The sequence below is a fragment of the Chrysochloris asiatica genome, unplaced genomic scaffold (genome assembly GCF_000296735.1).
Source record: "Chrysochloris asiatica unplaced genomic scaffold, ChrAsi1.0 scaffold00006, whole genome shotgun sequence".
NCBI lineage: Eukaryota > Metazoa > Chordata > Mammalia > Afrosoricida > Chrysochloridae > Chrysochloris > Chrysochloris asiatica.
This window is the reverse complement of record NW_006408524.1, coordinates 29,788,680-29,801,118: the sequence shown is the minus strand read 5'-3', so window position 1 is coordinate 29,801,118 and position 12,439 is coordinate 29,788,680. Positions and strand designations below refer to the sequence as shown.

The window sequence follows — 12,439 nt, the reverse complement described above, 5'->3', positions numbered from 1 at the left end:
GACACAGTGGAAGATACAGCAACTGATAACAGTAAAGGCAGACACACACATGCAAGAAGAGGGCAAGAGCAAAGGCATTCAGGACTCTGGTCACCTCACACACAGCCACGGAAACTCTCATTCTGAAAGGAATGCAATGTGTATAATTTCAGCAACCATGCTCTTGGCAGAATTCCAGGTTGAATTTTACTCTACGTGTTATTCTAAACCCCCAATTTAGTACTTCTGGGTATCTTAAAAAATTGAGGTAGCAGTCGCCACTCAACATATTAAATGCCAAGAGAGCCGAACAGGTAAAGGAAGAAATTTTAAACCTAATTCATGAAGGAAAATCTTAAAATGTTGTTCATCTTATTTCACAAGATGCTGTTAAGTGCGGCTGAGTCAGTTCTGACTCATAACTACCTCGTATAAAGTTTCCATGGAGCAGCTGCAACCTTGCAATTAGCAGTCCAGTGCTTATCCTACAGCACCATACTAGAGTATATCTCCAGTTATCATTGATAACGCAACTAAATTATGACATACCTTTAATATTTATTATATCAAGTGTCTACTGTTTTGAAATATGTTCATACTATCATTGGTCTCTTCTCACCTCAAGGGGAATGCTAATCTTAAAAAAATAAAGCTCTTAATATTATCTTTCTTTTAAAGCAATCCTAATTTTTAAAGATAATTCTAAAAAAGAACTTATAAATAAATCTAAATAAAAATAAGGTTTATTTCTTATGTCATTTATACATTTGTGTGCTCACTGGCTGAAAATACGCAGGCGTCCTCCTAAGAAACATTACTAAAGTTAATTCATTGTGAACATTCCCTGGCTTCCCTCCTTTATCCCCAGAATCCTTAACATAGAAAATTTGCCAGGTCTTTCCTGATCTTTCAAAGCAGTAAACTTGTAAGTGACAACTATGAAGGAACCCTTTTAGAAACCCTTTCCTTCAAGCACAACACTAACCTCCTCCCCTCTCCCCATATTATGTCCCAAACGTTTTTTTCTTTTTTAAAGAACGTTGTATTATGCTTTAGGTGAAAGTTTACATAGCAAATTAGTTTTCCATTCAATCATTCATACACATATTATTCCCTAATATTTGTAGTAATCTCCACAATGTGTTAACACACTCCTCATTTCCACGCGGGGTTCCCCATTTCTCTTTGTCCAGTTTCCTTACCTCTTCCCTGCATTCTTATCTCTGTTTTGGGGCAAATGTTGCCTTGTAGGTGTTGTATAGTTGATTATACTAAGGAGTGTTAACTGTTGACTTTATAGACTAATCTATTATATTGCTGAGAAGTGGCCTCCAAGAGTGGCTTCAGTTCCTTCTTAGAAGGGTGACTTAGGCCAGTAGTCTCAAGGTTCCTCCAGTCTCTAGTAGACCAATAAGCCTGGTCATTTTTATGAATTTTAGTTTTGTTCTACATTTCTCTCCCATTCTACCTGGGGCCCTAAGCATTATTTCATTATTTAAAAGCACATATTGACAACCCTACCATGCAAAAACTTCCAAAGAAATAACTTCCACTGTGTTGTTCTTTACAAAAGGACAATTAACATGCTTCCAATGATAAGAACAAAGTCCTGGTGTGGCACAGCAAGATAATACACTGGACTGCAAGGTTAGGTTGAACCAAAATGTCGATGGTTCAAACCCACCAGCCGCTCCTCGGCAACCCTATACAGGGTTGCTGTGAGTCAGAACTAACTCTCGATGGCACTTCACAACAACAACAACAATGACAAGAACTGGCGAATGTGTGCTGGCATTAAAACTGATTTTAAGTTACATGGGAATGAAATTTTAAAGTAGGATTTTCCTACTACATTTACATCACACCCCTTAAAGGCAGCAAAGGCCCTTTGATTGCATTTCACTCAACCATAAAGAAAGCCAAAGCCTGTTATCTTACCTCAAACTGTGGATAAGGAGGAGTCATGGCTGAAGGGGGCCCTGGAGTAGGAGGTGGCATCCCTGAAGTGGGCGGGAACAGACCCAAGGCATTCAGATTTAATCCAGGAATTAAATGTGCTTGAAGCTGCAATGGCAAAAAGTTCACTTAATTTTACAATGACAAGGTCAGGAGTATAAGTGACAATTATCAGATTATGACCTCTAGTGCCTAATAATCAAAATTGTCTTATGATTTACATTTTTAGAACACAGCAGATGTACAATGTGGCTATACATGAGTATACAGTTTACATCTGTAACTATTCCTTGGTATTTTTAAATCTGTGTGCTGGTTTGATCCCCGACCCCTTGATCTGCAACTTCACTGGAGTTTTCTCAAGGGCAGGGAACACATCCTTCCCTTCCCTTCCCCTGCACCTGCTCACAGTATAGAAACAAGTATGTATTCTGCATACTGTAGCCACATTGTACATATCACTGACCAATCCTTTATTACACAAAGAAGCAAACAAGATTTGTTCATTGTAAGGCAAACCAAGTACACAGAACCAGCTTTACTTCTTGGATAAGATTTGCACTCAAGGAGGGTTTAAAGGCTTAAAATAAAGTCAAGTCCTTTGGAAATTAGTTCCCTAACCCTATGCAACTGCAGCCCCTAAGGTTATCTCTGGAGAAGGTACAGGAGGTAGGAGATTTGGGTGTTTAGTTTTATAAGGTTTGAGGAAGTAGAAGTAGAAATTAGAGTTCAGACTGGTGCTTATTTGAGACTATCTTAAAGGAAAAAAAGGTCTATGGAGGTAGATTTACACCCAACTGACTGAAATATTTGAGCAAGCAGGCAGGCAGTAATGTGGGGTAAAAAATAGTTTTTTGTTTGTTTTTTAACTCTCATTTACTTTACAATATGAGATGAATTTCTGATGTGTTCCATTTGTAGCACCATTAAGGAATGTTAGCAGTTTTCATTTTAATGGCCTTAGTTGCACTACACAAACTGATTGGTCATTTGAAACTCTATTTTCTAATTTTATATAACTAAAGTTTAAACTAGTACTCTTAACCTTTATACAAACTACATCTGAGGCATGCAAAGTAGATAGAAGCCCCATTTTACAGGTGAAGAACCTGAGGCTCCGAGGGACCAAGTAAACTGTCCCAAAGAATAGAGCTGCAGATAATACATGGTTGAGCAGGGATTCAACCCAGGAAACAAACTTATAAAGCCCACATCTCTACTATATTAAACTCTTTCAAATTAACATTATAAAGGAAATAGTACACTTTTGTAGGTAGGTATTAGCCTTATACTTCACAGATAAAAGAAATCAAGGCTTCTAAATAGTAAATAATTTGCTAAAAACACATTATTAAGTTAAGACAAAGTTCGTATTTTCCTTACTATTCCATGGTCCCTTCCAATGGTGCTAAAAATTGATTAAAAACTACTTCTTAAAATGAGGCCACTAAAGAGAGTGATATTAATGCAATAAAAAACATCTTTTAACTATTCATCAAAATAAAGACATGCTCCTCTTCATATTAAAACTAACGTTCATAGAAGCAATATCATTTTCATAAGACTCCCTGATTTTCTTCATTATCTCTTCTTCAGCTTTGGCACATGTTTCAACACTGCCTTTAACTGTAATGGTGCGTTCCGGATTATACAACGTCAATTCCTGCAATCTGCAGAATTAAAAAAGGGTAAAGAAAAGAACTGAGATTATAGGAGGAAGACAGTTAATTATTCTGCTACAGATAGTAATTAAAACCCAACTGGGAAAGCTGGCCCAACATAACTGAAAACGAGTAAGCTCCAAAAGACATGAAACCAAGTAGTGAAAAGCTGTGAGGACACTTCCCTTTCCACACTGTCTTCATAAAAATTACTGGGTGTATAGACTTCAATTAAAGTCCCTGTTTAAACACAGTTTACATCTTGACCACTTAAACCATTTCCACAGTTTTAACAGTGAAATGCAAAGGAAATGATCAGAGAGAACCAGTTTTACAAACCAGGAACCAGATGTACATTACCTTTAAGATGTACATTTCTAGCCCATGTTGACCAATTCTAGGCATAATTAAAAGTCTTATGAAATGATCTTTTCTGGGATACCAAGCAAAGAAGTAGCATGGGTAGGCATGATTCTAGAGAGCCAAACCCCAATTCATGTGTCTCAATTTTTGCCAAAATATGAAATAGTATAAATCAATTCACTCTGAGTACATTTTAAAAATGGTCCACTGATGGACTATTTAGATAACTTGAAATGTTAGATTGCAGTAACAATATTCAGAACTCAATCCCAACCCCATTTGACCCAGTTTCTACCAAAGCTTCAAACTCCACTAAGATTATATCTAAGACCACGTTGATAGGAGACATATGAGGAGGCTTCAGAAAGTTCATGGAAATATTCCATTACCTTTTAATTCCATAAACTTTCTGACATCCCCTCATATTTGGAACCCACATTCCTAGAGTCACAATTCATATTTTTACTACTAGCAAAAAGTCTTAGGATACACTTAAAACTGATGAATGGGATATTAACTCCTTAGCTTTCTCTCACACTTACTAAAAATGTAAATATCTATGCATGGAGGTTATTTGTCTTAAGTTATTTCTTTTAACACTAAATAAGAAGTTTACAATTCTGATTGTCAATCTCAAGCCACCTCCACCAACCCTTTTGTTGTACAGTTTTTAGAATAGCTGCTTCTGACATCGTTAGTTAATGCGCTGCACTGCAAAGTTGGTTTGAACCACAAGGCTGGTGGTTCACGCTCACCAGCTGCTCCTTAGAAACCCTACACAGGGTCGCTATGAGTCAGAATGGACTCAACAGTACTCAATCACAAACACAACAAGCTAGCTTTCAAGATTTTTTTCTTTTAAAACTCCCTTCTTCCTAAAAATAAAATTTATGACAGAGAAGGATCACAACTATATGTAGCATTTCATGTTTTTCCTTCTTTACAACCAAAAAAGACTATCTTACATCCTTACCACCCATCCTTTGAAAACTGTACTTCAGTCTTGCCCTACCATTTTCTTCGGTTCATCAAACTGTCCTACCTCATTGGGGTGGCGGGGCACTTTGATAATAAGAATAATTATCTCCAGAAAGAGAGAAATCTTTGCATATAATTTCCCAACACTAGGTGTAGTAATCAGTCTCCAAGATGAATGAGGCTGACTTGTGTGAGCAGTACTAGCAAAATGACAGAATATGACTTCTCATACTACATCATGAGAAACACTGCAGTTTCTGTCTTGCTCTCTTGCATCATTCACTCTGAAGAAAGTCAGCAGTCCTCTTCAGAGGTCCATGTGGTGAGATGCTGAGGCCACCCAGCAGCAATCTGCATTGACTTGTTAGCAGCGTTCTGAGACCTGGAGCCACAATCACCCAGCAAGGTTGCTTCTGAATTCTTGACCCACAGAAGTTAGGTGAGATAACAAACGCTTACTGCAGCTTGAATACAAAGTTTTGTGGGCAATTTGTTATACAGTAATAGATAATGAACTTTTTAAGTTATATACTTCAACTTTGGGAATAAATGTTAGAGAACATGTTTTCTCACAGATCATTGCTTATATGAATCACCAGCAAGGTAGCAGTTAACAACAACAAGGCAATGTAAATGTAAAACATTTCATTCTCCTGCCTATTCAGTGCAGAGATAGTGCTTTTAATATGGATTAGAAGCACACAGCAGTATTGTTCAAGGAGAGAAGATAGCCGAAACAGCTGGAAGTGAGTAAAGCTCCACCTACGATATAGTATGCTGCTTTAAAACTGTGTTTGAAATGTTCCTAAATCAAAACAAAGCAAGGCAACACTTACGGAGATATTGTGATTTTAGTGTCTGTGTCTTGTTCAATTTTTTTAAGGTTTCTTCCTTCTTTACCAATAAGTCGGCCTACAAAGTTATTATGGGCTAAAATCTTCAAGGGAATCTCTTCTGTGCTGTAATTAGAAAAATGGCCTTAATATCAGAGTAAGTAGATCCAAAGATCATCTTCATTCATTATGTCCAACCTGCCAACAAGAAAGCTTGATACCTGGTACAACTAAAGGTAGCTAACGAAAAGCCTATATTGTGGCAATTAGTGAATGGAGGAGTCAGACAACAACAACAAAAAGTAAGTTACTGGGATAGAAAATAATTTTTAGAATAATTTTCCTTTTATTTATTCATATCTACCTTCAATGTTAAGATTCTAGTAGCCTTTTAAAAACAACTATTACTCAAACCCATATTCTTAACCTGTCACTGTCAGAACACAATATACAAACACAAACCACTACAAATGTAGAATACAGTTTGTAATGCACGTCTAGAGATTTACAAAAAGAAATTCAACAGTGGTTACACTTTGGGTGAAGACTATTAAGAGCAGGAAGCAGAGCTTCTTCTTTCCATTTTATAACTTTGTAAATTTCCAAGTCATCTATATAATCACTTTTTTAAAGTACCACTGTGGTTAAGTTGGTAGAGGGATTGGATTGTCCTTTATTTTTCTTCATAGTAAAAAAGATAATCTTACATATCAGCATATATATTATTATCCCTATAATACAATACTATATATAACATAACTAAAATACATTTATCAAATTTAGTATTGGTGGTTAGGTTCTCTGGTTAAATCAAGTTACCTTACTCTGGATTCTACTTTTTTGTAGCATTGCTCAGTACACTGAAAGTAGCACAGAATCTAGCCACCACTCAGACGCCCAGGAGAAAAGATAGTTAGCTCTAACCTAATACTCAAATGAACCTCTAGTTTACATAGGCACAGGATGAGATTTCCCCTACCACCATATTCTCTGCTCCTCCATGGTAGGAATGGGTAAAGAACAGGAGCTCCAGTGATCACTCAGTTAAAGCACAAGTGAGCCTGGGTTCCCTGCCTCAGGGGAATTCCAGCCCTGCTTCTTATAGGTGGGCTTTTCCACATCCCCCAGCCACCTTCTTCCACAATCTGAACCCTTCTATCCCATGACTCCTCCTCCAAAACTCAGCCCATTTCTAAGCATGAATGAAAAGATCTAGATTAAAAAAACTGATGCTTCACAAGCAAGCTGGTAATGTCCTCCACTGTAGCTCACTAGTACATTGTTTTCCTTTATTTGTTGACAATTCCCAACGGTTGTGTTATAGAAGTCTAATAAAACCTCTTCAATGGTTAATCCTCTTTACTCACAATTTTATATCTTGAGCTTCTTTATGCATAATCTCCAGAATAGATTTACAAGCCGCAGAGGTGCCTTCGGGAGTGGAGAGGATAGTAATGGACTTCTCCGCAGCACCTGCGTTCTCTTTACGATGGACGTCGATTCTGACAGTGGGTACAAGCAGAGAGAAACATGCCGTCAGTGTGTACTCAAAGTGGTGTATGTCATTACTAACTGTAAAGTCACTGGACTTCTGGGCCAATAGTGGACGACTTACTTCCCTCAATAGTGTCAACACTGATGATTGAGAGTTGAGTTTTAATTGCAAAAATCCTCCTCTCATTCTTCAATTCAACCATGCAGGGACCTTCTTCCATTCAGCCCAACCTGTATGTGCTTAAAGCTTCCTTTTAATATGCCACAGAACAAACCTCTTATCCAATAGCCTTGGTTCAGACAAAAGGCTTTTTTCAGCACTAAACAAGTAGAAACTGGAATGCATGACGAGAAAGCTGAAGTTGGAATCCCACAAGCCAAGTCACACTCCTTAATCTGCACAGTATCTCCACTATTAGAATTTATGAACAGATTTTGCCCATCTGCCTTCATTTGCAAAGTTCTTTCTACCTTGTGCTATTTTAATACAAGAAACTCTGCTACATAACAGGAGTAGCACCCAAAGAGATGGCAAAACAACAAACTCAAAGACAGTAAGCACATGGCCAGGAGGCAGGTTTGCAGAATGTGCCCTTGGTTTTTGTTTAAACAATTATATATTCCTGAGTGTTTTCGTGTACATCCAAAAAACAAAACAAAACAAAAATACAGAGAGACTAGAAGCAAATACTGTTGAATAATGATGCATGGAAGGGATTGTAATAACTGCAATTAAAATGAAATATGATAGGATTCGAGCACAAAACCAATGTTCTCCCATGTAAACAATCACTTAATTCACATTAAAAGCTTTCAAAAAAAAAACCCACAACAGAACAGTAAGTACAAACTGATATTTAACTTTAACAGTAATTACATCCAGCAATCATCTCTGTTTGTTGTACTGTGGTGGCTTGTTTGCTACTGTGATGCTGAAAGCTATGCCATCAGTATTTAAAAAACAGCAAGATCAACTATGTTTCAGTGGAGCTGATACTAAGACAGACTAGTAAGAAGGAGAGGCGGACTACTTTTGACAACTTCATGAATAACAGTGAAAACTGTTTGATATAGTGTTGGAAGATGAGTCCCTCGGCTGGAAGGCACTCAAATCATGACTAGGGAAGAGTTGCTTCCTCAAAGTAAGAGTTCACCACAATGATGTGAATGGAGCAAAGCTTTCAGGGCTTTTATTTGCTGGTGGAGCATAACACAAAATGAGAAGAATCAGTTGCAATCATCCATTAATAATCAGAACACCTTGTATGAAGTGTGAGTCTAGGAAAACTGGAAGTCATCAAAAATGAAATGGACCTGGCATACCATTATAAAATAGACACTTGAGGGAGAGAGAAAGGAATAGCCAGAAATATCACCATAGAAAGCTTCGAAGTCCGTCTTCTACCTATAACTGATTGGAATACCTAAAATGAGGCTACAACATGCCCAGTGAGGAAGGCTTCCTGCGGAGCCTCTGCATTACATAAGACCATAGGTAGAATCCTGAACCTCACTCAGAATCATCGGTGGTGGGAAATTTCCACTTCAAAGGACAAGCAGACCAACCTAGAGAGACTAGACAAACAAAAGATACTTCTTGAAAGAAAGACCGACAGAAAAATACAAAACAATAACGGAAGTCCAACTGATTACAAGAACAAGCAAGTTGCTCGCCCAGGAGATATCAAGGCAAGTGGTCGGGTCCCCACAGGGCAAACCTGTGTTCTGATTGGTGACCACGCTCGTCACCGATAAGGGGAAATGAGGGAAAAACAGCAATGAAGCTGCGAGCTAAGCCCTACAACAGTCAATAGACTCCTGAGAACCCGGGTGAAGACCTGGTTGGCCAGCAGTATGGCAAGGCAAGACCCGGGGATATAGCCAGAGAGGACTAGAGTGGAGAGTGAAGCATCCAGCTGATAAGAAGAGAGGGCATATGCATAAGAACACCCACACTTGCAGATAATATCCACTTGACCTGGCTTCAATGACTGGATAATCAGAGCTCAACTAGAAGAAAGAAGAGGAAAAGAGTAATCTGATTTTGATGACTTTGGCCTACATCTATGGATGCAGTAGCTCAAAAAAGATGGAATAAATCTTTACAGAGAGGATCATTCCCACCCCTTCCAAAAACAGAGTAGACAGGGATGGGCAACTTGAACATGGGCTACCCAAAATGGGGGGCTACAAAGGCAAGAAGTGACTGATTTACAAGCTTTCAAGAGGGAGCCTAGATCCAGAGGCCCCAGAGGAAAGCAGAATCTCCACTGAGTAGTATCCAGTCTGTGTAGGCGGGGCTGATGAAAGGAGATGTGGATATATCTCTTGTGATATAATAGTGAATAATTGTTATCAAGACTGACTGTGAGGGTTGGAAATATAGAGGTGGACATTTTGTAGCAAAAGGAGGGGAGTGATTAACTTTGCAGTCCAGGAGCAGAGGTCCCTGGGACCATCAAGGAAGAAAAGCAGAGTGTGGGACCCTACCCAGAGAAGCAATGATACCAGAGCTGGAGGCAGAGACGATGAAGTGGAGAGATGGTGTGGCTGGGGACTCAAGACCCAGAGAGGGAGAGGGGCTGTGTGCTGACGACCGGGTGGGCAGGCTTGTAGGGTATACCCTTTTGTTGGTTGATGATGCATGGAGGGGACTGCAACCATGGCAATGAAATGATATACGATCGGATGAATGTAAAGCTAATGTTCTCCCATGTAAACTATCACATAATTCACAATAAAAAAAAAAAAAAGAAAGAAAGAAAGAAATGGAACACATAAAGGTTGATATCCTAGGCCTTACTGAGCTATTGCTCATTTTGAATCAGACAATCATGGTTTACTATGCCAGGAATGTCAAATTGAGCATTTTCAATATCTTGAAGTACAATTCTGCCTATTATAGGTTTATCTCCCTATACTTAAACCAGTTAATATCATTGTTACTCAAATTTATGTACCAATTAGTAAAGTCATTAATGATGAACTTGAAGAATTCTACCAACTTTTTAACTCTGAAATTTATCAATTATTCCATCAAGATGCACTGATATTCTGGTGATTGAAATGTACAAGTTAGAAACAAAGAGGAAGGATAAGAAGGTGGAAAGTATGGCGTTGGTGACAGAAACAATACCCGAGATCGCATGATATCAGTTTTGCAAGACCAACAACTTATTCACTGCAAATACCTTTTTTTCAACAACATACACCTGGACCTCACCAGCTAGCATACACAGAAATCAAGTTGACTACATCTGTGAGAAGAGTCGATGCAGAGGTTCAGTATCATCAACCAAAATAAACCTAGAGACTCACTATGGAAGAGACCATCAATTGCTCATATGCAAATTCAGGACAAAGCTGAAGAATACTGAAGCAAGTCCACAAGTGCCAAAATATGAGTTTAAATATATTCCACCTGAATTTAGACACTATCTCAGTAACAAATTTGATGCATTAGATACTAATGACTGAAGGTCAGAAGAGTTATAGAATGACATTAAGAATATGCACCATGTGTTGGGTAGGGCAATATACAAGAAGGGGGAGGGGATGGAAGGACAAGGTAGATTAGGGGAACACTGAGACTGGTTTGCATGAGCTAAGTGGGACAGAGGTAAACTGTATGCTCAACCTTGGAACAACAGGGCTGTGTGATACAGAGATCGAGGAATAGTCTGAAGCGGGGAAATAATACTAAGATGCTTGACCGTCTTATGAATATTGGTTTTCCCTACCTACTATTGTAAAATAGACGCTTGAGTGGGATAGAAAGGATTGTAGGGAAACATGAATACAGAAAGCTTGTAAGCCCGTCTTCAGTCTATAACTGATTGGAATACCTAAAAGGGGTTCTAGAACTTGCCCAGTGAAAAAAAAGCCTTTGCAGAATCCGGAGCCCCATCCAGAACTTTCTGAGGTGGGACGATCCCACTAGCAAGGACAAGCAGACCAGCCTGGTACAGCTAGAGTGACAGAAGATACATCTTCAAAGAAAGTTCATCAGGAAAAACCCAAAACAAAAATGTCAGTATGACTGGCTACTATAAGAATAAGCAAGCTGTTCGCCGGGAATCCATCAAGGCAAGCAATCAAGTCCCATCAGGACAAACACCCTTCTAAGACAGAAACTCAAAGGGAACACATGAGCAGGCATGTAAGCTTGCTGACAGCCACATTGGTCTACTGGTGAATAGAAAAGACGGAAAAAACAGCAATGAAGAAACGGGCTGAGTTCAACCACATTCCACAGACTCCCACTGACCTGGATATGAGTAAGAGAAGAGGAAGGGCTGGTTGATCCCAAGTTTGGTGATGAGACTTGGGGATATCTGAGCCCATGGACAAGGACATAGCCACAGAGGGCTAGAGCTGAGAGTGAAGCATCCAGCTGATACGACGTGAAGGGAGATGCACAAAAACACCCACACTTGCAGATAGTACCCATCTGACGTAGCCTCGATGGCTTGATAATCAGAACAAGACTAGAGGAAGATTTAAAAAAAAATTTTTTTTGATAAAGGAAATGAGGGTAAAGTGCTACAATTTGTTAGGTTCCATCAAGTCAGTACCGACTCATAGTGACCCTCTGTACAACAGAACGAAACATTGCCCAGTCCTGGGCCACGCTTGACCCCAGTGATGCTGCCACTTTACCAATGCATCTCCCTAGGGGTCTTCCTCTTTGTCTCTGACTCTCCACCTTACCAAACATGATGTCCTTCTCCAGTGACTGGTCCCTCCTGACAATTTGTCCGAAGTATGAGAAACCAAGTTTGGCCATCCTAGCCTCCAAGAAGCACTCTAACTGCACTTCTTCCAACAAAGATTTGTTGGTTCTTTTAGCAGCCCAAGGCACTTTCAATATTCTCCTCCAACACCATAACTCAAAAGCATCAATTCTTCTATGGTTTTCCTTATTCACTGTCCAGCTTTCACATGCATATGAGGTTATTGAAAATACCATGGCTTGGGTCAGGCGCACCTTAGTCCCCAAGCTGACATCTTTGCTCTTCAACACTTTACAAAGGTCTTGTGCAGCAGTTTTGACTAATGCAATACGTCCTTTGATTTCTTGACTGGTGCTTTCATGAGTGTTGATAGTTGATCCAAGAAGAATGAAGTCCTTGACAACTTCATTCTCTTCTCCGTTGATAAGAATATTGTTTATTG

The 12,439-nt window shown here is 39.1% G+C and overlaps 1 protein-coding gene across 2 annotated transcripts in view; it reads right to left on the bottom strand.

Annotated features, from left to right (window-relative positions):
* IGF2BP3 (insulin-like growth factor 2 mRNA binding protein 3) overlaps positions 1-12,439 on the bottom strand; it is a 181,617-nt gene that overhangs the window by 26,856 nt on the left and 142,322 nt on the right. For both annotated transcript variants that reach the window (XM_006832214.1, XM_006832215.1), the window contains exons 7-10: positions 7,138-7,272; positions 5,774-5,896; positions 3,470-3,605; positions 1,918-2,043 (exon numbers count right to left, since the gene is read on the bottom strand). In XM_006832214.1, coding sequence (XP_006832277.1) covers positions 1,918-2,043; positions 3,470-3,605; positions 5,774-5,896; positions 7,138-7,272 — 520 coding nt within the window. The remainder of the gene's footprint in view (positions 1-1,917; positions 2,044-3,469; positions 3,606-5,773; positions 5,897-7,137; positions 7,273-12,439) is intronic.